At 57.6% G+C, this 26,318-nt stretch overlaps 1 protein-coding gene and 1 long non-coding RNA gene across 3 annotated transcripts; one reads left to right on the top strand and one right to left on the bottom strand.

Annotated features, from left to right (window-relative positions):
- Positions 1 to 5,941: 5,941 nt before the first annotated feature.
- TMOD4 (tropomodulin 4) lies at positions 5,942 to 26,261 on the bottom strand. Of its 2 annotated transcripts, none has more exons than XM_038382804.2 (10): positions 26,107 to 26,261; positions 20,404 to 20,578; positions 19,800 to 19,956; positions 15,732 to 15,854; positions 13,502 to 13,591; positions 12,898 to 13,028; positions 10,671 to 10,778; positions 9,088 to 9,231; positions 6,979 to 7,123; positions 5,942 to 6,248 (listed from the first exon to the last, which is right to left on the bottom strand). In XM_038382804.2, the coding sequence occupies exons 2-10, from the start codon at positions 20,524 to 20,526 to the stop codon at positions 6,226 to 6,228; spliced, it is 1,044 nt and encodes a 347-aa protein (XP_038238732.1). In that variant the 5' UTR covers positions 20,527 to 20,578; positions 26,107 to 26,261; the 3' UTR covers positions 5,942 to 6,225. The 2 variants fall into 2 exon arrangements, with proteins under 2 accessions (XP_038238732.1, XP_038238731.1); XM_038382803.2 differs by lacking the exon at positions 26,107 to 26,261 and adding an exon at positions 24,642 to 24,788.
- On the top strand, positions 23,687 to 26,243 carry LOC122457415. Its single transcript, XR_006276951.1, has 2 exons — positions 23,687 to 24,489; positions 25,964 to 26,243. It is a non-coding gene; the product is annotated as an uncharacterized LOC122457415 (long non-coding RNA).
- Positions 26,262 to 26,318: the final 57 nt, after the last annotated feature.

Here is a 26,318-nt window from a genome sequence, read left to right as displayed (position 1 = left end):
CGTCTTCTATTCTCCTACTTCCTGGGGCCTATTTTGCAGCAGTCCACTGGTGAGGTGGCACCTTCTTATTTGCATTACATTTGACGCTTCATTTCAAATATACGTATGTTAGCGATCACACATAGTAACAAGGAAAAGGGTGGTATCCCTGTGAGGCATTCCAGGGCCTGAGCACGTGCTTAATTGTAAATATGGGAGCAGTCCCATTTGAAATCAGGGTTTACAGTTAAGCATAGGCTTAAGTGCTTTGCTGGATCAGAGGCCTAAAATTATTATTAGATATATTACGGTAACACCCTAAAGCCTCTGTCATGGACCAGAATCCTCTTGTGCTAGGTGCTGTATGTTATGTATTAAGTGTATTACGGTAAAGCTCAGGCACCCTAGCCATGAACCAGGAACCAAGCGCTAGGTGTTGGAAGTTATATTAGTTATATATTGCATGTACGACGGTAGTGCTCAGAAGCCCTAGCCATGTACGAGGTACCCATATTAGGTGTATTACAGTAGCACCTTAAAGCCTTGGTCATGGACCAGGACCCTCTTGTGCTAGGTGCTGTATGTTATGTATTTAGGTATATTACGGTACTGCTCAGGAGCTCTAGCCATGAACCACGATCCCATATTAGGTGTATTACTCTAGCGCTCAGGCATCCTAGCCATGAACCAGGACCCCATGGCATTAGGTGTTGTACATTATATAGTAGGTGAGATTACAGTAGCGCTCTGGAGCCCTAGCCAGGAACCCATACTAGGTATATTATGGTAGCACTCTAGTTCCCCCCCCCCCCCCCGCTATGGGCCAGGACCCTGTGGCGCTAGGCACTGCACAAACACACACCAGACCAACGTCCCTGCCCCCCAGAGCTCCCAGTCTCCCAGTTTTTTTCCTGTAGCCCTTGTGGGTCCTTAGACCCAACGATAGAAACGCAGAAGCCGGATCTTCTTCCTTCCTAGTCCATGGTCAGACTGGTGTAACTACGCTGATCAGGCATCACGCCTGATTTGCACCAGGGGAGTGAGAGGCGAGCGAGTCTTGGTTCCCACTGACCCAGCTGAGCTTTCCAGGTTTAGTCAGCCCTTGATTTGCACCCTGGCCCGTTCCTATCTCCATTCCCTGCCTCCTTGACCCAGTATCCTCCCTGCTCAGGCCACAGCAAGGCCTTGGGGTTGGCCCCTCCAGATGTCCTGGTTCCTGTTCAGTTTTCTAGCTGCTGCGCATGCTGGCAGATCTCAGAGCTCTGTGGGCGTTCGAATCCTGAAAGTTCCCAGCTACCGTGCTTGCGCTGAGTTTCCAGCGTTTGTTCATACAGCTTGAACTCTGCCAGGCATGAGCACAGGGGGGCTGACTGGCCAGCCGCCTTTCTGCTGGGGGCCCAGAACTTGCAGGTGGAGGGTCAGCTCAGGTCGTTCAAGCGACCTCGGCAAGGGTGGGAATCCAAGGCCTCGACCCACCTGCTGAGCTGCTTGCGAAAGCGACCGGCTTGTGTCTCCTGTTCAGTTCAACAAGGATGGAGGCTGCATGTGAGGCCCTTTCGTCAGCCCCTCAAGCACACCTGGTTGGTTCACGTCCTGCTTCGAGGAGCTAAAGAGGACGGCAGCTGGGGAAAGGGGGTGCGGATTAGCACCGGGTGTGGGGCCTCTGGATCGGCACCTCAGGGCCCCGGCTTGGAAAAAAGGATTGTGAAGCTCCCGGCCCTGGTATTCTTCCATCCAGCTCTTCGAGCCTCCCAGAGGGCGCCATAAAGGAGGCCTGCCAGCTCCCCCCCTCCACTTCTACTCGTGAGGTCTAGTGCGGCAGGCCTGGGCCACAGGACAGCCAGGCTCTCTTCCTGGCTCTGCTACTGATATGCTCCATGACCATGGGCGAGTCCCTTGCCCTTCCTGTGCCTCAGTTTCCCTGTGTGTGTCTGCTCTATTCAGACTTTGAGCTCTTTAAGGTAGGGGCTGTCTCTCACACTGGGTCTGCAGTTCCTAGTGCGAGGGGCCCCAGTCTAGCCACCACTGTCGGACAGTGATACATCTAAATACCGGGGTAAAGTTTCCTCCCTGGCAGCATCCGTTCTACCGCACGTGTGGCTTCTGCACTGCTACCCCTGGGCACTCTGTCTCCAGCGCAGTGAGTGGACTGGCTGGATCCTCCTCATCAGCAGGTCTCAAGTTTGGAGCAGCTGATCTGAGCTTCCAAGGGCCCTGCTGAGAACAAATGGGCCACATGCACCCCCCCAAAATACAGGCAGAGCAGGGGCTGCCCTGGGGAGTGATCAGCTGCCCTGGGGAGTGATCAGCTCCCCAAATCATGTCCAAGGCCACGGACAGGAATCCACGCACCCTGTGGCCCTTGGCTTTGGGGGTGGAATAGGCACAGAGGAGAACCTCATGCTGTGAACCTCAGCTGCGAGGCCAAAGAGGCTGTAGCCCCTGAGCCCCTTGGGAGGGGAGGAGTATGCTTGGCATGATGCCAGAGCTGCGGTGGGGGGTGCTGCCTCTAGTCTGCCTGGAGGCAGTTCAGGAGCAGCTCTGCCCCTGCAGGCACCTTGTGGGCACTGCTCTGCCACGTTTCCTGGGTTCAGGTCGTGAACAAGGCCCTGGAGGTGTGGGCTGAGCCAGCCGGTCTGGCCTCGGCTGTGGCTGCCGGTAGTTCAGGCTCCTGCCTATAAATAGGCAGCGGGTGTTGGGTGGCCGTGCCCGCTGGGTCCCTGTGGGGGGAGGCCGTGCTCCCGGGATGAATCGCGCCGAAGAGCTCTGGCAGCAAAGCGCTGCAGGGGAGGATCACGGGGCCAGGTGCTGGTGCCAACAGGGTGTGAAAGGGGCCCAGGCTGCAGGGAGAGGGGCCGGCCCTGGGTGCGGCTGGACCTGGAGTCCCCGCAGGAGCATGGGGCCTGCTGGGCTCAGTGGAGCTGACTACAGGCAGGGGGGAGTCACCACCCAGAGGGAGCAGGCGGGCACCGTCCCAGCTATGGGAGTGGGTGCTACCCGCGTGAGGCTGCCCTGATCTGGCTCATCCCACGTGAGATGCTCCCCCACCAGCCGCGTACACCCTGCTCAGCGTCCCCAAGGCCAGCTGAGCCATCTGCTTTAATAGGTTGTTTCCAGCCGCTAGACGTGTAAATTTTAGGGCTTATAAACCTTTCCGGCTTGGGGGAGGGGTAGCATGACACACTTGACTGATGGCAGCCAAGGGGACACCTGGAGGGGAAGGGAGCATTGTGGGTAGGATCGCAGGAGCCTTCATCTAGCTGAGGAAGAGGAGAAGGCGGTGTGTGGTGGGGTGCCATTGGCGGAGATAGAGTCCAACCCCGATTACTGGGTAGGGGGGACACTGCTGGCTGGAAAACCCTTGGCCGCCTTCGTCTCCTTGAGGGTGGCGTCTGCGCTGGGCCGTAACCCGATCACCCTCGCTCCGTTTCATGGGCTGATCCCAGGGGTATAAATACACCAGGGCATGGGGCACTTGGCTGCGGCACTACCTGCCTGCGGCCATTCCCCCTGCAGCAGCTCCGGGAGCCTATCGTGCCAGAGCTTAGCCACTGAGTCCCCGGCAGGCACCAGCCCGGGTCCGTGCAGCGGTGGAGTCAGGGGGGAGGGTGGCGCCATGGGGCAGTGCCATTTTGCAGCTTCGTCAGCCCGGGATGCTGCAGGCTCTTGTCCCTGTCCCCGTGCTGGGTGCCATTAGAGACAGCCGGAGTTCAGTTGCGAAGTCCCCGCACTTCTGCCTCCAGCATACAACGGATCGCGGGCGCAAGCCAAAGCTGATGGCGTCTCGCCTCCTCTCTGCTGTGACACAGCGGCCCCTGCTCCACCTACCCCCACTTATCCAGCCCCAGGGGCCAGCTACATCAGGGTCACTGCTCCAGAGGGCCGGCTGGGGCTGGATCCCCTGCGACAGGCGGGGTCCTCTCCCATGGTTGGCCCCCAGTGGCTCACGGGACACTTTGCTCTCAGAGTAGCTGCCTCTGTGCATCTCAAAGCAAGTTATAGAGGCAGAGCAGAATCAGCAGCCCTATACTACAGAGGGGGAAACTGAGGCACAGAGGGGGCCTTGCCCCAGGGTCACGCAAGGAGTCAGTGACAAAGCAGGGAATAGCACCCAGGCATCCTGACTCCTCCCCCACCTCTGTGCTAACCGCTGGACAATGCTGCCTCCCATTTAGAAAGCTCTTTTGAGCCTCCACCGTGATTTGCCCCTTACATGGAGCAGGACTCCTCGGACCCACCAATGGAACCCAGGTGTCCTGTGCTGCAACTATACCCCCTCCTCCCATTGGGGCTCTGCAGCAGGCAGGTGTGGCTACCACCCAGAAAGAGGCCGGGAGCCAGCCCAGCTCAATAGCCCCCACCCGTGCTGCCACCTGTTGGTGCCGTCCGGGAATTGCCTGTGGTCACCTGTGCAGGGACCCAGCCGAGTGACTCGAGCCCTGCCAGCTGCCCAGCCCTAGCCCCCTCCCCTCGCCTCCCACCCATCCCTATCACTCATCCCTGCTCCTCGCGGCCTGGGGCCGCAGCCCTTTGATGCTGAGTAAGATGCACAAGTGGGAGCCGTGCTGCTTGTTTACGAGCCTGGCAGCCCCGGGCCAGGCAGGGCTTAGCACAGTCCCGAATGCGCTTGCTGACTAATGCCACCTGCCCCCATCAGCCCATGGGCGTGACGGCTGCGGGGACGGGGAGGGAGCCAGCGCGCCACGTTACCATATAAGCCCATCAGTCGGCGCCCGGCTTGGGGCCTACCCCTCTACCAGCCCAGGCACAGGAGGCCAGCCGCATCGGCCCTCCCCACGATGGCCCCTCTGTGGAGCTTGAATCTGAACTCCTTCACCCCGTGTCTGTTCCCAGGGATCCCCAGATCTGGAGTCAGAGTGACAATGGCTGTGTAGGGCATGCCCATCCCCCCATCATGGCGGGGGGGCAGCCCCTGTTGGGCAGCGGGGAGGGGGCCATAAGGAGCTAGGCCGGCTGGGAAACCAGGACCTGAGGGGCACCACCAGCTCAGGGGTGATCAGGAGTGAGGCTGCAGGGCTAAGTGCCCATGGGGGACCCCCCATCCAACATGGTGTCCCTTGATTCTCAGCCTCTCCATTGCCCCAAGAGCTGCCCTGGGCAGCAGGTGTGCGAGGGGGTTGTGGGGGGAGGATGAGGAAGGTGTGTGCACTGGCTGGCAGGAAGGGGCATGGGGGAAGTGGCATCCTTGAAATGATCTTCCAGCCACAGGCTGGGTTTGGGGCGAGCTGGGCCGGCTGGAGCTGAGGTTGCACTGGCCATGGACAAGCAGCACGCGGGAGCCCAGCAGAAAAGGGAGGGGGAGTCAGATTAGCGGCACACTCGAGGCACAGTGCTCCAGAGCGTAGGGCCCCACCACCAGCGCCACAGGGTCTGGGTCCTGTTCCAGTTGGGGGTGAGCTTGGGTAAGTCACTTCTCCGCGCTGCACCTCAGTTTCCCCTCTCACCCCTTGGCTAGTTACAGGGTGAGCGCCTTAGGACGGGGCCCCGAGCTCTAGGGCAGCCTCTAGGCACCACTGTGAGGAATGTGACAGCTGGAGGTTGTGGGGGAGAGAGGGGAGGGGTGGAGTCGAGGGGCAAAGGAAGGAGGCGCAGGCAGGGGAAGAATCCGGGTTAAAGGAGGGGAGAGCCGGGGATCCAGCATTAAAGATGGGGAGGGGCGGGGGGGTTCCATGGTTAAAGGCAGGGAGGGGATCCAGGGGCAAAGGAGGGAGGTGCAGGTGGTGGGGGCGAATCCAGGAGCAGGGTGCCACTCTCCGGAGTGGGGAGCTGAGGGACAAGTGGGCAAATGGACTGATCTGCGGCTCGGCAGCCTGGGGTGCGGAGGGAAAGAATTGTCCTTTCTCTGAAGCAGCTGGGACTGGCCCCTGGGAGGAGGAGGCTCCCGGCCTTACAGACTGCTGGTCCCCACTCCCCACCCCAGTGCTGGAGCCTGGGCCCTCTGTCCGCATAGTGATCTCTTTATTTACAGTGAGAACCAAAATACTCACTTCAGTTCTCTTCCTAGGAACAAGTAACTTGAGCTGGGGACTCCAAGTACTAGATGGGGCGGGAAGGGGGTGGGGGGCCGACAGCTGAGGGCCGGCTTCAGGAAATCTACAAAAAGAACAAAAAGCTCCCCTTTGCTTTGAGCTGGAGGCAGAGCCCTGGCCGCAGGGCACCAGCCGGCCGGGACTGATGGCTTCGAGGCACAGAGAGGCGTTAAAGACACAGGCCGGGTGCCGGGCATTATGTCTTCCTCTGCTTGCGACCTGTGGGGCAGACACAACAATGGGGTCGGTGGGGCAGAGCTGAGCCCAGAGGCCCCCACCCCACCCTCTGTAAATCGACCAGTACCAACCTCCCTGAACCTTCTCCCCCTCCCCAGATCTAGCTCCAGCCCATCCAGAAGATAGGCAGGAAGGAAATGCCGCAGGGCGGTTTAGGACAGGAAGTGAAGAGGCTGACATCCATCAGCAATGGGCGGCCCAGTGGGATGGTCCGTGGGGGTGTTACTTCTGCCGGGGTCTTAATCCCCATCCTGGGTGAAGTCCAGGCCCTGCTCTCCCATTCTGACCTCTCACACCCCCACTGCAGGTTCAGCCAGCTGAGGGAGCCTTCACTTCCTGTCCTAATCAGCAGCACATGGAATGACACCGGGGGCGGGGAATTGAACCCTGAACCTCCACATCCAAATCCACAGGTCTCGGCTGCTTAAGCTAAAGAACCAGCACGATTAGCGCCATCCTCGGACTGGCTCTGTCTGGTCTAGCCGCTAGAGGGGAGCAGCAATGTACCGTCAACCAGGCGCTGCACCCCAGAGCGGAGCGCACCAGACCTCAGGTCGGCAGCAGAGCCGCATCAATGCAGGTAAATATGGGGCGAGGGGGCCTATTGTAAAGCCAAGGGAGCTCGGGCTCACAGAGCTGCTGCAGTGGGGCCAGGGAAGGGGGCAAGCCGTCGGTCTGTCCCCTCCCCACCCTTCCCCGGCCTGCTACTTACGGAGCTCGTTGTTCTTGCTGATGGCAATGGAGGCTCTGGCCCTTGGTCCCTGCTGCGTGAAGTGGTACCCGAAGCGGATGATGGATGGGCACTTCTCCAGCATGGCGGCCATCTCCATCTCCACCGAGTCCCCCAGCCGCTGAGACTGCGGGGGGAGGAACAGCAGCCTCGTGCAACCAGTGCCCGGCTGAGCTTAGCCCCAGGGGCGGGGAGCTCTGCTCCCATCTTTTCCCAGGCTTTCCACCAGCCTCCCCTCCAGCCCAACCGGCCACGCACACACACACACACACACCCCATACACACACCCCCTCCAGGGCCCAGCTGACCCTTGGTCTCTCTGCAGAGACTGCCAGGCAGCTGGGAGCTGGCCTGACAGCCGCGAGACTCATCGCACACCAGCTGCTGGGAGGTGACTACAAAGCGGAGCCAGCCCCTAGGGAGGGAGGCCTCATCTCCTGTTACTCACCCCCGGCAAACCGGGGATTGTTGTGGATGGACACTGGCCTCCGGGAGATCTTGTCAGTAAAGTGGAGGCTGCATTTCAGGAGCTTAGGGTCCCGCCGGCCACCCAGGTCTCCAAGGCACGGCCCAGCCTTGGCACCTGTGCTAGCCCGGGACCCGGGCCTGGACTGGCTCCCTGATCTCTCGCAGAGGAGGCCCGAGGGTGGTAGCCTGGAGCAAAAGGATCAAGCCATTGTTTCTCTCTCTGTGCAGGGAAGGCTGAGCAGCCATCAGGCCGGGTCCCCTGCCCGTGGGGTTCGGAGCCAGGAGCAGCTATGGGACGGGCAGCACTCGCATGGTGGCACGTCGCTGGGTCAGGTCCTCAGTCCATCCTGACAAGCTCCCTGCCTTCATAGCCGGCCGCTGGAATCTAACGGGCTCTGACCCCCCAAAGCAGGAGGGGTTGGGGTTCTCCAGGGCCTGTGGCCCAGCATGGGGCCCACTCCAGGCCCGACAGCTCTGGGCAGGTGGCTGGTTGTTCCCAATTGCACCCTCCACCGAGCCCTCACTCTGGACCCAGACAAGTGGCCCAAGCATCTGGCTGTCCTGAGTAACCAGGGCCTACTGGAGTCAACCAGAGCCTTTCCATTCACTTCATGGGGCCTCTCCTTACCCAACCCACAATGCATGGCTGCAAGGCGCTGAGCCCCTCTGTTCCATGTACCCACGGGGTTCTCAGACTGGGGGTCGCGACCCCTCAGGGTATCACGAGCTGTCAGCCTCCACCCCAAACCTCGCTTTGCCTCCAGCATTTATAATGGTGTTAAGTATATTAAAAAGTGTTTTTGATTTATAAGGGGGGGTCGCACTCAGAGGTTTGCTATGTGAAAGGGATCACCAGTACAAAAGTTTGAGAACCACTGCCACTGGGTGCAGAGCGAACTCAGCCCCTCCCCGGATCAGGCTCTTGATTAGCAATGTGCAGCTAGCAGAGATGATCATTAATAATTAGCCTCTGTCTACAAAGGTGAACACTCGTAACCCCCAGAAAGATAAGGGAGTGTTATTACAATACCCTGTTCCTTGGCTAGGGAAGGTGGACAATGCCCCTTACAAACCCGGGTAGCATTATCCCTGTTTTACTTGGGGGAAACTGAGGCACAGAATAGCCAGCTTCCTTGTCACAGGGTGACTGATCCTTTAAGGAGAAATGGGGCCAGCCCTGCCTGTGTCATAATTAGCAGCCTCCTAGCCTGAGGGGGCAGGACTAACTGATCAACACCTGGACTGAGGGGTAAAAACCTGGGTGAGGGGAAAGTGAGGCAGGGATGCTGCAGAGCCATCCCACACCACAAGGGGGCACTCAGAGGCACCCTCTCTGTCACACTCCTATTAGAATCAATTGCCAAATTCCCGCTGACGTCAATAGGGCCAGCATTTGAAACCTCATGTGCCCACAGAAGTGAGCTGGGATTGATACTGAGAGGTTCCCAGCACACAGGTCTGTATCCCAGCCACCGACGTCCAACATCCGTTCGCCCCAGCTTTCGCTTCCCGCCCACCCATCAGATGATGCTTGGACTCGCTTGCCCTTCCAGTGTCATGCCCCCACCAAGCCGCATGTCACACCCCGACCCGGTGTTCCCTAGCGGCTGGGCACGGCCGTACCTGGTTGTCCACCTTAAGCTCAGCCAGCATGGTGTTCTGCTGCATGGCCTTGATGACGGCCATCATCCCGGCACTGGTGATGAAATTGGATTCGATGTTGAGGCTCTGAAGAGTCTTGTTCTCCTTTAGCATCTCGGCCACGGCCTGTGGGAGTCGCAGACCAGAGTCAATCGCATCGACCTTTCACAGCCTGCAAGCAGGGTTTGCTGTGGTGACATCCTCCCCACACAGTGCCCCCGTACAGAACACGAAGCTAAAAGCTGGCCCCCCACATAAGGGCCTCCAAGTTAGACACCACCCTCAAGACCCAGTCTGGATGGAAGTCAAGGCTGGTAGTTATCGGGGACGCTGTTGAGTGACATGAGACACATTCGCGCTCCCAGCTCTTGCTGGCTAAGGGACAGCACCAGTACACACAGCTCCAGCCAAGCCAGGTTTGCAGCATAGTCCTGGAGCCCCAGGCTGAGGTTGCGGAACGGGGGTTCAGTTCTGAGCTGAAAAGTCTACCCAGGACCTGTCAACACAGCCGCCACTGGCCCGACCAGCCTCACACAGCCCAGAGAACCTCCCCGAAACAAGGCCTGGAGAGATCTGTGAGAGAAACATCCCGTCTGCACTGAAATCCACCGAGACCCTCGGGAAATCATCCCAGCAGCTAATTACCCTCACCTGCGAACCAGTGGCCTTGGAATAACCCACAATAATAACAACCCCGAGCTCTTCCCTATTGCACTGCATCCACGGATCTCAAAGCGCTTTCCAAAGCATCATCATCCTCATTTTACAGATGGGGAAACTGAGTCACAAGGTGGCGAAGTGACATGGCCAAGGTCACCCAGTGACAACAGAACCCCAGACTCCAAGGCCGGGGCCCTACGCACTGGACCACACTGGGATCTCTAGTGGTAGCTAACAGTAATTGCTCCTCAGCTGTAGCTGGTACTCTAGTCTGGTTCTTACATGGCCTCGTCACCTGGGCTCCCTCCAGACAGTGCGTTAAGCCTCGCGACTCACATCTGTCCCAGGTGGTTCTTTGCTTGACGAGCTGAGGGGCTGTGACTGAAGACCCCATTCAGCAGAGCACCGAAGCCCAAGCATAAGCCCCTCTGATTGTGTCTACACTGCGACGGGGAGGTGACGTATCTGAGCTAGCTGGGATCTCGCTAGATCAAAGCCAGCGCAAGTCAAAACAGCAGGGAAGCTGCATGGGCGAGACCTGCCCACCCAGGCCCCTGGGGATGTGCACGAGCAGCTAGCCCCTGCCACGCACCGTTATCGGCTGGGGCACGTCTGCACACGCTGCAGTCACACCTCCTGACTGCAGTACAGACGTACCCACCGAGGTCAACGGGACCTACACCAGTGCGTGAAGTTAAGCACGTGCTTAAGGGCTTGGCTGAATCCAGCCGGGGCTTAAGTCTCCAGCCAGGGAAAATTCTTCCACACAGGGGAAGCTATTTCCCTCTGGAAGAGTCAGACTCCCCGGGGATTCCAGTGCCAGCTACAGCTTGTCAAAGCTTCAGGGGGAACAGCAACTGGGGACGCTCCGAGCGGCTCCGTCTGTTGGGAGCTGCAGGGCTTACCTTGGCCACGGGGTCATTGCTCCGAGTCGCCACCAGGCTCAGCTTCTTCACGTGGGTGTTGGTTTTCATGGCTTCGCAGATTTCCTTCAGCTTCGGGATGGGAATGTCCTGCAGGAGGAGAGAGTGAGAAAACGGGTTTGTCTTGCCTCACAATGGAGGGATGGACAGAGGGATGAGGTAGATGAGTGGGTCTACGGGATGGGGGATGGAGGGATGAGAAGGATGAGATAGATGGGTGGATGGAGGGAGGGAGGGATATGGTGGGGTGGATAAGGTAGAGAGATGGATCAATGGGGTAGATGGATGAGGGGATGGAGGAATAGATGGATGGGTGGATCAAAGGGGTAGATAGGTGATGAAGTAGATGGATGGATCCACGTGTGTGACGCTGTATGGAATCTAGGGGACACTTGAGGATATTATGAATATCAATATTGTAAAATTGTAACGAGTTATGCCAGATATGCCATGTCAGGTATCAGGAAAATGTTACAACTTGCCAGATGTGATCATCTCAATTCTGTTTGTATCACCTTTGTATTACGAGTTATAGACATGTAGGTATGTCTGTATTTCAAATTTGTGCTATGCTTCCGGGTGACACCCCCAGAAAGTTTGGCATCAGCACTGGCTAGCCTGCTTGATGGCCCATTAAGGACCATCATGTGTACAACTGACCCATTGAGAGAACGCCGAGGATACACCTATCACTCAGCAAGGCATGCATGGGCATGCCTATGGACAGAAAAGGCTTCCCAGCCATGTGCTGGGCACCTTGTGTTGGAACCAAAGGAAGCACAAGCTCGCGTGGCAAGAGACTATAAAAGACAGCTGCATCTTCTCCATTTTGTCTTCGTTCCTGCTTCTCACCTCTGGAGTAACCTTGCTACAAAAGAAGCTCTGACAAAGGACTGAATGAGCCATCCAAGCTGTGGATGATTCCAGAGGGACTTTCAAGCCAGCAAACTCACTTTACTTTACTCACTTTACTCACTTTACTGCTAGGAACCTGATATATGGACTTTGAAGTCTTTGTATGTAGGTGATTGTTTTACCACTTAACATCTCTCTTCTTGTTCTTTCTTTTTCTTTCTAATAAACCTTTAGTTTTAGATACTAAAGGAGTGGCTGGCAGCGTGGCATTTTGGGTAAGATCCAAACCTAGACTGACCTGGTAACGTGGCTGGCTCTTTGGGGTCAGAAGAACATTTTGTATAGGCAAGCAGAGTTTTTTAAATAACTTCTTACTGTATTGGACCTAGGTGCTGATTGGGAGCCAGAGAAGTGGAATGCAATAAAGGGGGCTGTGTGATTTCTTTTTTGGTTCTTGATAACCAGTGTGGGGGATCAGAAGCAGTTTGTGACTGGTTGTGGAGTTTAACTTCAGTGTTGCCCACCAGACTTGGGAGTATCTGCTCTCCCTTTCGCAGCCTGCCCTGACCTTGGCATTTCCAGTGGTGGCTGCCCCAGACACCCTCGGTCACAAAGGGGTACATAGATGATGCAGTAGATGGATGGATCAAAGTAGTATACAGATGCAGGTAGATGGCTTGAGAAATGGATGCAAGGAAGAGCTAGACAGATGGAGGTAAATGGATCTCGGGCGGGTGGATCCAAGGAGTAGATAGATGGAGGGAGGTGGATATCGGGCGGGTGGATCCAAGGGGTAGATAGATGGAGGGAGGTGGATATCGGGCGGGTGGATCCAAGGGGTAGATAGATGGAGGGAGGTGGATATCGGGCGGGTGGATCCAAGGGGTAGATAGAAGGAGGGAGGTGGATATCGGGCGGGTGGATCCAAGGGGTAGATAGATGGAGGGAGGTGGATATCGGGCGGGTGGATCCAAGGGGTAGATAGAAGGAGGGAGGTAGATATCGGGTGGGTGGATCCAAGGGGTAGATAGATGGAGGGAGGTGGATATCGGGCAGGTGGATCGAAGGGGTAGATAGATGGAGGGAGGTGGATATCGGGCGGGTGGATCCAAGGGGTAGGTAGATGGAGGGAGGTAGATATCGGGCGGGTGGATCCAAGGGGTAAATAGATGGAGGGAGGTGGATATCTATTCCCCGAGGGGCTGAGGTCCTGGCCCCAATGAATCAATGGCCCCATTATGCTTGACCCCAGCAGGACCAGGATTTCACCCTAGGAATTTTCCCAGTCAGATGTCCCCACGGCTCGGGGCTCCCACCCTCTCCCATGCCCTTTGCTGCCCTGGGAGAAGCTGACCTTGATATTGTTCAGGTTGACCTCCTCCAGGTCCTTGTCGTTGTTCTGGATTTTTTTCAGGGTCTCCTCCACGTTGGTGGGGTTCGGCGGCTCATCTGGGACTGGTTTGTACCTATCCGGCTTTACCACACCTGGTGGGAAACACGCGCGCACCACCAGGTCAGCAGGGGGAGATTCGCTGACCCGATCCTCTCACGCTCCACCAGACCTGAACCTCAACTAGCATCACCCAGCCTCGGAGCCAGGGGAACGCCGCTGAGCCGCTGAAGATGCTTCACTGTGGCTACTCCTGATTTACACCAGGGTACATGCTGGGAGAATTTGGCCCGCTCTGTTTCCTGACATCTCCTGAACTGCGTTACTCATAACGATCCAAACAGAGAGGAATTGGTAAACCCCATTTCGTTCTCATCCCAGATCTGCTGGTTTCATATCCCGTGTTTCCTGAGAGCAGGTTCACAGTCCCGCAGGGGGAACAATCCAAACTTAGGGACCCAGGCCTTGCGTTCTGCGACTGACTGAGCAACCCCAGCGGAGTCAGCTGGCACGTGGGATGAGCGCAAATCCCGCCCTGCCGCCCCGCAGGCCGGTGGAGCTCACTCACTATTGATGCCTTCGGTGCTGGTAATGTTGCCGCTGCAAATGGCTTCGTAGTACTGCTTGTTGCTCATCAGGGTGTACATCCCCAGAATGGCTGTTGGGGAGGGAACAGCAAACAGGCCGCTGGGTTTAATAACAAAGGCGGAGAGTCTAAGCGGCAGAGATAGGGGATGGGGGTTGCTGCAGCTCTCTGCTTTCCTGGGCTCACCCTGCACCCTCCTGGCCAATTTCACTAAACTGCACTAAGGGACAGTCGGGGTGTTGCTGTTTGCTATTAAACAGCTACCACCTTGCACCCCAGAGGTGGCTGCATCTCAGCACAGAGGAAGGGATCCCTGTACACGCAGTTTCCACATTCCCTGCCAGAAGCTGCTGTGTCTCACCACTGAGAGAGTGCTCCCTGTCTAAAATCTTCCACCCCAGAGATGGCAGTATGCACATAGTGGGTGATGATGCCTTTTATAAATAACTGCTGTGTTCCACCCCAGAGGTGGCTGCATGTCAGTGGCTGGGCAAGCAATTCCTATACATACAGGGCTCACAAAGTGCCCCATGACCTGGAGGTTGATGGCACTTCTCTATTACTGTGGCAGGCCACAGGGCAGCCCTGCGGCCACGCTCACAACCCGACCGCTGCTGGCTGCGGGAGGCCATAGGAAAAGCCCCTAAATGTAATCTCTCACCACATGCCCCATGTATTTTTATTGGCCTAGCATCTCCCCCGCGGGTGTAAGCGGATAGCCCTAGAGCCTGCCTTTCTCATTTTAGCCACCCGCTGGCTCCCGGCCAGCTCGCTCGCTGCTGAGCTCTGGGAATCGGAGCTCATCATGGCTTGTATGGGCAGGAGCAGTAACATCCCTGAGGCGGCATGGGGGCAGGGAACCAAAGCTGGGTCCCGGAGCTCAAGCAGGTCGAGCTTTGTGCTGCTGAACTAGGGATGGGGTGAGCCTGGGTCTCGCTTTATCCCCTTGTCCCTCTACACCCTCCCACCCCACCCGGGGAGCTAAGAGGCCTGCTATGTATCTGTGCCAGGCAACAAGTCAGCCTGAATGTACTAGCCCCTGAAGCAAGGCGAGGGCACAAACACTCACGAGTATATGTGCACGCCAGGCCATGCGTGCACATGTGCTCACACCTATGTGGATTCACAGAGGTGCATGTGTTTGCACAGTGCATACAATCATGCAGACCCACAGGTATACGTCTGCACATAGGTACAGGGACAGGCATTCACACAGCACATGACTCACATAGGAACACCCAAACACAGGCATGGGTAAACACAGGGGCCTATCCATGTGTGTGCACATACACATACCTGGACACATGTACACACTCAAACACGTGCCTTCACACAGGGATGTGCATACAACATGCACAAACCCACCTCTGCCTGCACGCACACGGCAGCATCTCACACGCGTGGTTCGTCCAGATACGCCAAGCTCCCCGGGCATGCTCAGTCTGCACAAGACTCCACAGCTCCCCCGTCTCGCCAGGCATTTTCACACACAGCAGACCCCAAACCTCAACACATTCCCCTGCCATTAGCCCCACTGCAGTTTGCAAGACATGCATGTTAATTACAGGAGCTCAGAGAGGTCAAATCCAGCCCTGGCATAGGTGGCAAGATGCCCGTTGATTTCAGCAGTGCCTGTGCCCACAGGCCTGTCATTTGCTCCCCCTGACCTATCCCACACCCTGCGTCCCCTCAGGGATGTTTTAGGGCAGCTGTCCCCAGAGCCCCCTAGCTCTAAGGCCCGAGGTTGTTCCTGGTACCCACCCCGGCTCCCCGTGATGACGCCCAGGCCCCCTGTGGGGTAGGCAGGACCTGTTCCCTGCTCTCAGGGTCTCCCACCCCCTGGAGCAGTCACACATGGCAGATGATGAGCCTGCTACAGCCTTAGCCAACAGCCTCACCTTTCAGCTCCTGCAGCAGAGCTGGTGCTTCGTGCTCCAGAGGTCTCTGGGAGAGGGGATTGAACCTATGACCCAACCTGGGGGGCTCAGCATCTCACTAGCTCCATCTGAATCCCCGCCAGTGCCAGGACCCGGCCAACCTTCACTCAGCCCCCAGTCACAACACACCCACCCCGGAAATGGCAGCCACAGTGACGTCAAGTGGGCCCCAGGCATTCACCACTAGTACGCAAGTAGGACACTACTGCCTTCCACACCGCTGTGGCCCCAAAGCAGATGGAGTTTTCTGCCCACGAGGGCCCCAGGCCCTTCACCTGCAATGTCACACATCTCTGCATCGGTGGCGTTGGCCAGGGCTTCCTCCAGCTCAGGTTCCAGAGTGATCTGCTCCTCCTTGGGGATCTCCCGCTGGGGGTTCTTTGGGATAAAGGGTTTCCCTGCAGAGAGACAGACTGGGGTTAGCGTCAGGGCTGGAGAGCAGCGAAGGTTAGAACTGTAACATAGCGGCGTATGTGCTCCACTGTGCTCTGCTGCATGGAATCAGGCATGTGTCATAGGACCTATACTGCCAACAGACAGTGGAGATTCTCCCACATCTCACGTGGCAGAAGCCTGGACTTTTGGAGTAGGAAGATGTGGTTTCTATTCCCTCTGCCGCCATGAGGTTATAAGTAGCAGCCTGTTGATGCCGGGTAACCATCGACTGGTGACAACATCTTCAATTCCCACAGTGCCTTCTGCCCTGGAATGCCTGCTTCCCCCAGAGACAGAGCTGGAATTGCTGTCCCAGATCAGACGGGTGGTGCACAAATGCAGCCACCTCTGGGACAGAGTGCTGTAGCTGTCTAGCAGCCACACAAGGTCAGGACAGGAAGCAAAGGAAACTCCAGCTGAAAGGCCGGGGCAGCACTGAGTGACAGAATGTAAGAGTGCGGCCGACCCCTTTGACAGCCCCGCAGGGAGTTCTGGCCTCGGCTCTGTAAAATTTCTGTGACTCATTCGCTCCAGCCCCTTCACGGCGGGGAGCACGTGCCCGCCCCCAGGGCTAGAGATTATCAGGGTGTGTATTGCACAGCCCCAGCCCCACTACACAACACACCACAAGGTGAGGGCCCCTGCCCCAAAGAGCTGACAATTTAAGTTGAGAGACAACAGGTGCAGACCAACAGACGGGGGAGCACTGGGGGACAGATGGACCTGATCAGCGCAGAAATGGAGAGAATGTAGCACCCGGGATTGAACCTGGGATGGCTGGGATGGGTTCTGGCAGTGGCGTGAGATCCCACATCAGTTAGACCAGGACCGGCCCGATACTCTGCTCTCGATGCTGTCTGCCCGTGGAATAGCCTCGGGCCTCACCCCCAAAGAGCTCAGTGGCCCAGCACCTCTGGAAGACTCTAAATCTGAGGACCTGTGTCCAGGTCCAGGGGAACTTTCTACCAACTGTGCAGCAGGTAGGGCTTCCTCGGGGGACTGGTCCCAGACAGGGGCACAAACTCCCCCAGGACTGGACCATCCCAACCTTCCCCCTGCTCCTCTGTCTGCTTCTCCACCCGGCCCTTCTCTAACACCAACACTCCCCCCCCACAACCCGCCCAATCCTCCCTGGGCAAGAGAACAAGCCACACATGGCAGGGGTCAGTCACGTGGCTTAATGCACGCCTGGAAGGTGCCCACAGGCCACGGTCACAGGGTGGGACGGGAAACTGCATAAACTAGGAGGTCCTGCACTGGACAGGGGCCAAAGGAAGGCTGGGGGAGATGGAGCAGAGGAGAGTCCTTTTCTGATGTGACCAACCAGCCTGGAAGCGCCTCGGGGCTCTTAGCTTCAGGGAAAAGCCATTGTCAGACACCTGATTTTCAGGATGCTGCAGCAGCTACCGCTCCGGGCACCTCCTGCCCAGCTGGGGCACCGGGGGCAGCGTCACTCTGGCCTGGGTTTCATTTCACCGGTGCATCGTGTCAGGCCCATCTCCCGGATCATGACATTCTGATGCCACATGTCCCTCCAGGGCAGCACAGAGCCCACCACAAGAGACATTGTGTAGCTGGTTAGCTGGCCTGGCTCCATGGACTCGCAGCCTAGCAGTGCCCGCGCCTGCTTGTGATCATGTTCCGGAGGGGAAGCGGGGAGTTAATGGGCCCTCAGGTGGCCAGGGGCTATGGACAGGACATGTGGAGCCCGTGCACTGGGCCCGATCCCAGTCACTCTGCTCCGGCGCTTGGAGCAGGATTGGGGTGCGGGGTGGCTAAGTCGCCTTTGCTCTTCCTGGATTCTGGGTTGGTGCAGGGCCCTGCCTGGCACCCAGGGAAGCTGGAGAAGCCTCGGGGTCCTAGTGGGCCCTGGGGAGAAAAGAATAGGCACAGCGCAGTGCACCCCGGCCACAGACCCGCCCCACCCTGTATGGACCCTGGGGAGCAGAGAATAGCCAGAGCACAGGGTGCTGCAGCCACACCCCCGATCCACCCCCTGCAGCGGGGGTGGGAGCAGGGTGGGAACAGGACCCTCATGCCAGCTGCCCACTGAATGGGGAGGCCCCTGAACAGGGAGGATTTTATGGGGAACCGTTTCCAACCACATCCAGGCCAGAGCAGCCCGGGGGGGGGAGGTGTGAACGCACCAGAACCGGGCCTGCTGCCTCCACTTGCGTAATGGAGGTTCCACTGTCAGCAGCTCCTGTCCTGCCAGCTGAGTGAGGTGGGAGGATCCCCTCCCCTGTCGGAGAGCCCTGCTTCTCAGCCACCCCCCAGCTCAGCCTGACGCTCCCGGCGTGTCCAGTGCCCTAGCAGCCAGAGGCAGATTTAGAGCTCAGCGGTGCTCAGGAGCCAGGCAGGTGACCCAGCATCTCCCAAGGACTCTGTCTCTGCCCCAGGGCCCCGCCTTGATGTTCTAGGGCCCCACACTCCCAGGGCCCCGAGTGGATCTTTTAGCGACACGATCTCCGTGGGGTCGGGAGGATTTTTGTTATAATTTGTCCAATGTGGCAGAAGACGTCCCCTGATTGGCAGCCCCAGGCATTGACAGGATGCGCAGAGCCTGGGCTCAGCGTTCTCCTATGCTGCCCCCCCGTGGGGACCCCTCTGGGGCCAGAGAGCAGCTCAGCCTCCATGGCCCATTCCCTCCTGGGCCTCCCTGGTGAGTCTCCCCGGTGAGTTGGGGTCACCAGGTTGATTCCAGGCCCCACGGATGGGGCAGGGGAATCACTTCCGGCCCCAGCCACCCTTTCAGCCGAAATGGAAGCCACAGGAGGCTGTTCGCCCGGGGCCATGGTGACGCCGGAGAATGGACCCTGAAGTGCACAGCACTGTGGGCAGCAGTTCAGGGGGAGGAGCCTCACAGGAGAGGTCCCCAATCAGAGAATTGGCCCTTTAGGGTGGCATCCAGAGACCCCAGCTGAGACCAGGGCCCTGCTGCACTGGGCACTGCACAGACCCAGAGTGGGAGGCACTCCCTGCCCTGAACAGCTCAGTCTCAATAGATCAGACAGACTTGGGAGACCGGAGAAACTGAGGCACCGAGGAGGGAAGGGACTTGCCCAAGATCCTCCCATAGGCCAGTGGGAATAGAACCCAGGTATTCTGAGGCCCAACCTGGTGCCATGCCCACTAGACCTTGCTGCCTCCCCAAAACCTCAGCAGCTCTGCCCTCGCCCTGCCCCAAGGAGCTGGCCCCTGCCGGCTACCCAGGGTTATGGGGAGTGGCCAGGACAAGGTGTGGGCTCCAGGGCCAGAAGCTGCTGTGTCTGGGCTGATGGGACCCCAGCTTGGAGCGGACAGGGCAGCCGAGCCGCTCACCAAGATACTTTGGAGCGGCTGCAGCTCCTGGGCTGAGCTACGTATAATCCCTTCCGTCCCTGCCCTGCAGCCCAGCACCTGGGCAGACGCTCGGCCAGCAGCTCCCAGGGACAGCCCTGCCCACCCCACAAAGGCCAAGGCAGGGCCCCCCATAGGGCCATTCTCACTGGTCCACCTGACCCAGCACTGCTTGGCCACCCAGAGAAACAGGAGGGGGTGTGCCCCCAGGTGCTGCCCCTCCTCTGGTGGGGGGCACCTGCCCCCCCAGCACTGTCCCTGCATGGGGGCTGGGTACCCTCTAGCACTACCCCCATGAGGAATGAACCCCCACAGTTGCCAAGGGCACATACCTGCCTTGGTGGGTGGGGGGCACGTACCCTTTGGCCTAGCTCTGCCCCGGGGGTGGGGGACACGTATCATCTGGCACAGACCTCATGTCATGGCCAGGGACCTCCTTGCAGATTGGGCCATGGGCCCGTCTCCCCCAATCAGAGGGGTGATCAGGCAAGCGCCAGAGTCTGTGCCATTTGTGCCAGTGCCGGGTCAGGCTGAGCCAAGCCCCCGCCCTCCACACACTGCCCTGGTACCTCTCTTCTCGCCAGTGAATGGCACCAGGTCCTCACGCTCCTTTGCCTCCAGGGCCTGCTTCTCCAGGTGATGCATGAGGGCATCCCGGTCCAGTGGCCCCGTCGGGCTCTTCTTGGTCTGGTCTCGCTGGCGCAGCCCGGCTGGGAGCATCATGTTCTGGAAGAGGGAGGCAGAAGGGGTCACTGGCGGGACAAGCCCCCACAGGGATCACAGCCCCCTTGCCCCTGAGGAGGGGCACAAAGCCCTTTGCAAATGGCAATGAATGAAGCCTGGCGCCAATGCCCCATATTACAGTAGGAAACTGAGGCACACAGCAGGGAAGTGGTTTACTCAGAGAGTTAGTACCAGAGCTGGGAATAGAACCCAGGAGTCCTGGCTCCCAGCCCCCCTGCTCTAACCACTGAACTGAACTGCACTGTCCCCCACCCCCACTGGTCTGAGTTTCAAAGTGTTTTATGACCGTCATGGCTGCACCACAAAGGCCCAAGGAAAGCCAGGGTCAGGGGTGGGGATTGGAGTGAGGCTTCAAAGCCTGGAGGTCAGCAACTCCCCCCAAGCCGCAGCATCACCCCCTTCCCCTGCCAGCCCTGTGGGTGGCCTCACCTCGGGATCCATATCCTGCAGCTCTAGGTCGAGCTGGTCCAGCTCCTCAGGGGAAAGTTCCCTCAGGAGCTTCTCCTCATCAATGTCCCGGTACTTCTCCAGCTCCATCCGGTAGGACGTCATGGTTCAGCAGTGTCGGAGGCAACACCCCTCAGCAACCGAGCAGAGACTTAGCCTGGATGGGGACACAAACAGATGTGGGCTCTCCCTGCAGCGGGGCATTCATAAGATTCACCCATGGGACTCCCTGATGCCACACAAGACCTCTGGGTCACTGCAGAGGGACAGGACTGATGTTGACCTATGGAACTCCCTGCTACAAGATATCAGTGAGATTAGCCCGTGGGACTCCCTGATGTGGGATATTAGCAAGGTTAGCCCATGGAACTCCCTGCTACTGGCTATTAGCGAGGTTAGTTAGTGTATTTCCCTGCCACTCGATATTAGAGAGATTAGCCCATGGGACTCCCTGCCACTGAATATTAGTGAGACTAGACAGTGCAACTTTCTGTCATTGGCTCTTAATCAGGTTAGGCTGCGAAACTGCCTGCCACTGGATATTAGTGAGATTGTTCCATGGAACTCCCGACCACTGTATGCTTATTAGGTCAGCCTGTGGGACTCCATGCCATGGGATATTAGTGAGGTTAGCCTGTGGAACTCCTTGCCACTAGATATTAGTGAGGTTAGCCTGTGGAACTCACTGCCAGTGGATATTATTGAATTTCCTGGCATCCCTGCAGTCTGAAGACACTGTAGGGTCCAGAGTAGCAGCAGGCAGGAATCCAGCAGCCAGGCCCAGCCAACCTCCTGCCCCTCCCAAGGGGATGGTGCATTAACTGCCCTCGTCTCCCACCCCGTCCCCAAAGCTTCAGCACAAGGGCCCGTGGCACAAATGGTTAAATCAGCCCCTATTCCTCCCCCCATCCCCCATGGAGCTGCCCCTCCCTGTCTCCAAACAGCTGCAGTAGCTCAGTGTCCTTATCAGAGACCCCAAGGCCCCACCCAGGGCCCGTCCCAGCCCCACAGCCATCGGCACTGGCCGATAAGGGAGCGAGTCTGACACAGATGCGCTGAGCAGGGTGGGAGGATGCAGAGGGTGCCCCTGGAGGGGACCAGAGAGTCCACTGGGGGCCATAGGTCCATGCTGGAAGAGAAACGCAGCCAAGAGCGGGACGGGGATGGAGGTGGGGCTGGGCTAAGGGTGGCAGGGGGAGGGCACCTGCACTGAGATGAAGATGGAGCTGAAGAGGGAATGGACGCCCTGGGGATGGACAGGTATCATGCTGGGGGTGGAGGAGGCACCAGGTATGAGGGGAGTAGGCCAGGGATTGAAGGGGATTGCTGGGCACTGAAGGGACGCTGGGGGCGAAACCTAAAGGGCAGATGAAGGGGTGACACAGCCAGCACCATCCGCCCTTCAACTGATCAAAACTGCCGAGGCAGCTGCTCCAGGAATCTGCCAACCTGGTTGGACATGGGTCAGGCTGGCGCCCAGTGCCATGTCCCTGATGCTTGTTCAAAGAGCGATGGCAGCTGGCAGCTGTAGATCAGGTGGGACGGCCACTCCGTCCCATCCCCGCTGGAGCGGGGTCTGAACCAGGGCAGAGAAACGGGCCTTAAATAGTCACTGAGCAAAGTGCTACACAGTGCGGTGGGTTTTCCGGGGCTATCTCGGGGCTCCCACAGGGTTGATCAGTCGGAGAGGGGTCAGAGAAGAGCTGCGAGGAGGATTAAAGGATTCAAAAACCTGCTTTACAGCGAGAGACTCCAGGAGCTCAGTCTATTTAGCTTAACCAAGAGAAGGCTAAGGTGGGACTTGATCCCACTCTGTGAATACCTACATGGGGAACAAGTATTGAATAATAGGCTCCTTACACAAGCAGAAAAAAGCCAAACATGATCCAATGGCTGGAAATTGAAGCTAGACACATTCGAACTGGAAATAAGGTGCATGTTTTAACCTGGAGAGTAATTAGCCACTGGAACAATTTCCCAAGGGTCATGGTGGATTCTCTGTCACTGACCATGCTTAAAGCAAGACTGGATGTTTTTCTAATAGCTCTGCGCTAGGAATTCCTTTGGGGCAGGTCTCTGGCCCGCATTGCAGAGGTGGTCTCACTAGATGATCCCCATGGTCCCTTCTGGCCTTGGCATCTATGAATCTATGAACTCCGAGGGTAGACAGCCCCATGGTTTCCTCCATCAGTAAAATGGGAGGTGCTTTGAGATCCTCAGCTGGGAAGCATCTTCAAGAATGGGCCTGAGTCACATTCACCCTCAGGCATCGGCGCCGACTCCCTGGGTGCTCTGGGGTTGGAGCACCCATGGGGAAAAAATAATCGGTGTTCAGCACCCACCGGCAGCCCCACGGATCAGCTCCTCCCGCTCCCACCCGCCAGTGGCCCCGTCAATCAGCTCCTCCTCCTCCCTCCCAGTGCCTGCCGCCCACCATGATCAGCTGTTCAGCAGTGTTCAGGAGGTGCTGGGGGGGGGGACAGGAAGAGGTGGAGGGGGTTTGGGGGAAGGGCTGGGACGGGAAGAAGTGGGGCAGGGGTGGGGGATTTGGGGAAGGGGTGTGGAGTAGGGGCAGGGCTGGGGGCAGAGCAGGGGTCGAGCACCCTCCGGGAACTGGGGAAGTCGACACCTCTGTCCTCAGGCCCTTGTACCCAGCTCTGGCAGTGTTAAGGGGAGCGTCTACAGAACGTTCACCCACTCAAGCCCTGCACGCTGCCGCCTGTAAGCTCGTTGGCGCAGGGCCCAGCCCCCACGGTGATGGGCACTCTGGGAGTCACGAGCTGACTACATAAGCAGACAGGGCTGGCCAGGGCACAGGGATAACATTGCCACAGAGCCACCAGGAGGGATTCTGATCTCACACCAGTCTTCAGTGCAGTTACTCTCGATTTACCAGCATACGGGCGATCAGAATCAAGCCCACTGCCGCTAAGGCCAGACAGAGTCACTCTGATCGGTTAGTCTGACCTCCTGTCTAATACAGGCCAGAGACAGCCACCCGGGGTACCTGCCACAGAGGGAATTATTTATATTATTACCCATTAGCATGTTAAAGCAGCAGCCAGACACCAGCTCCGGTCAAAAAAGCCTTTCTAACAGCCCCTGCAGCCACATGCTCCATGCTGGGCCCAACTCTGCCTGACCTTGCTCTGCTGAGATCACAGCAGCCAGGTGCTCCATGTAGCCGCAGCCTTACCGGGACTAAGATGGCTTCTGACTACAAAACAAGGGCACAGTGTCCTGAAGGGCTCTGGGAATCTGGCAATAGCCCTTTGGCCTTTCCCCATGGCAAAACCTGACCATCCTCTTGTTTTATTCCAAGCAATTCAGTCTGTGGTTGTGCCACTTGGCACTGGGATCAAGCTAGGTTTCAGAGGCTGAGTAGGGGCAGGCTGGGTGGGTAAGTTGGATAGGAGACCTCCGAGCGCCACCCACCCAGATCTGCCGGACGCAGTGCTGGAGGATTCGATAGGTGGCGCGCTCTTATTGGGTCAGCACGGCACACTAGGGAGGACTGTGTGGCAGGTGTAACACACACAAGCCCCCATCACTAAAGATCCCCTAGTGCTTCAGCGGATGTTAGCCCCAGAGTCCCAGCCAAATTCCAGCCTGGAATTGCGATGTTGCCTACCTAATATTCCTCCTGCAGTTACGGTACTCGGGCCCTGTCCTAAACGATTATAACAGCTGCTGCAGCCCTCCCCAGAGGTGGCCACATTGGCTAGTCAAACCGACCCATATGAGTCTGTACCATTTATACAGCGCTCTGGGCTGCGAAGTACCGTAGGAGGATCCACATTGTAGCCCTGTCGTGCTTTTTATATTCTTTTGGTGGGGGAAAAGCAGGCTGAGTAGCTGAAAGCCACGAGGATCGTGCACGGAGCCATGATAGGAGACAAACCGGAGGGTCCAATACAAGCAGTGGATATCCCAGGCAGAGAAAGTCTCTCAACGCACCAGGGAAGGGTGCCTTCACCTACCTACAAGAGGAACACATGCCCTACAACCCACAGAAAAGCAGGCACTGATCCCACATGGGCAGCCCGTCCCCTCTAACGCAAGCCTGAGGTGAGAATCCACAGCCCAATGAGCAATGGCCGAAGAGGGCAAGCCAGCCCCGTGCCCCTTCGGCGAGCTGCTTAGAATATTAGCTTTGTGATTAGACCAGCCTCGCGCCCCATGGAGAAATCTACCGCCTGGGAGTAAGGCTTCCAGCTTACCTTCCCCTGGCAGTCCAGGACGCTGCCTTTCCAGGCTGGGCGAAAGTAGCAGCAGTGCAGTGCTGAGGCAAGGGATACCGCCAGCGAAGTGTGTGAGATCAGCATATTATTATTTTAGCTCCAGCTGGGCAAAGGGGAGGGTGGGAGGGCGAGATCACATAGACAGGCTGGTTATCAATCACTCCAACTGCCCAGCCGGTTTTCCCAGAGCCCTGCAGACCCCCAGTGGTCAAATGCCAGAATTGCCACATGAAGGGGGGCAGCTCTCGGTTGCCCCTGTTTTGCTTTGCAGGTGGGGAGGGCATAGAGGAGGCCTTAGCAACAGGAATGAGAGCCAGCCATACAGGCACCTTGGAAGAGCTGAGAAGAGAGGACCCCTCTCACTCCAGATCCCATGCAACTGCACTGGGAATCCAGGTTTTAGCTCAGGATCAGACATGCAAGAGAAATTCTGCGGCCTGGATTAGACTGAGAGCTCTGTGAGGCAGGGATCATCTCTTTGATGTGCCTGTACCGCACCTAGCACAGTGGACTGCCGGTCCGTGACTGGGGGGGGGGGGTCCCAGCTGCTACCATAATACACCTAACAAAGAATATACAGCACCCAGCACGATGAGGGCCTGGTCCATGACTACACCTCCCATCTGTTACCGTAATACAACTAATAAAGGTCCTTTCTAGCCTGTAATCTATTAAACTGAATTAGAGAAAGAGGGTGGGGGACTAATTTATGAAGACAGCTTAATGCAGACGTGGGGTAAGGAAAGAAGGATGAGCTTGCAGTTAAGGCACTGGACTGGGACTCGAGAGCTGGATTCAACTCCCAGCTCTGACTCCTTGGGGTAGCATGAGACCTCGTGTCTCAGTTTCCCCATCTGGGGAATATGGGGATAATGTTAAATCCCTGGGAGGATCAATACATGACTGTATGCAAAGCATTCGGATACTTTGGGGTCGGGACTGGATAAGACACTAGACAGGCAGAACTAAGCTGTACCCTTTGGCAGAGGATGAGCGTGGGGGGACGATGCTAGCCAGCTGCAAGGAGGAAGAATTGCTTGGTGGATAAATAGGAGCGAGAGAGAGAAATTTAAGCTGAAACTCAGGAACGGCTTGTTAACAAGCTCTCTGGAGCTGCAACCTCATCCCCAAAGGTACGGAATCCCCAGTGCCTGAGACATTTAAAACCAGATAAGTAGAGAGGGGGCAGGGATAAAGCTGGCCACGGGCATAAGTAGGAAATCGGATGAGCAGGGGCAACTGAGGAAATCACCCTTGGAATGGTGGGTTCTTTTATTTCCCTTCTCTCCTTATTGAGGCAGTCAGGCTGGCAAGGGTGCCCGACAATCCCCAGGAATAAAACGCTGCTCTGGACCTCCCAGGGTGTTACTGACACCACTTATCAGAGCCCTGCAGGCTGGCGAAGCCTCACTGGAGCGCTAGCAGGAGGTAGACACCAACTAACCTGTCTCAGTCAGGAATCGCCTGTACTTTACAGCCCTGCCAAGGCTCCACTCAGCACCACGAGTCAGGGTTTCAGCGCAAACCGCTCCTTATGCCTCTGGCTTCTGCAATGGGAGTTTTACCCTGCCTGCAGTCTCAGCTAGAACCAACTGAACATCACCGGGGCCTGACGCTCTCCAGGGCAGTCGTGCATTGGCACTGCCCCTGCGGTGA

The sequence above is a fragment of the Dermochelys coriacea genome, chromosome 24, assembly GCF_009764565.3.
Source record: "Dermochelys coriacea isolate rDerCor1 chromosome 24, rDerCor1.pri.v4, whole genome shotgun sequence".
Classification (NCBI taxonomy): Eukaryota; Metazoa; Chordata; order Testudines; family Dermochelyidae; genus Dermochelys; species Dermochelys coriacea.
The sequence above is the reverse complement of the archived record's forward strand: the minus strand, read 5'-3'. Positions and strand labels throughout refer to the sequence as shown.

Bases quoted from the DNA above. Each gene is read 5' to 3' on its own strand.
- TMOD4 (XM_038382804.2), bottom strand. From the start codon at position 20,526: ATGACGTCCTACCGGATGGAGCTGGAGAAGTACCGGGACATTGATGAG. The intron at 19,957-20,403 runs GTGAGGCCACCC...TCCCTCTTCCAG, and splicing joins TGCAGGATATGGATCCCGAG to AACATGATGCTCCCAGCCGG. The intron at 9,232-10,670 runs GTAAGCCCTGCA...CGACTCCCACAG, and splicing joins GCAATGACCCCGTGGCCAAG to GCCGTGGCCGAGATGCTAAA.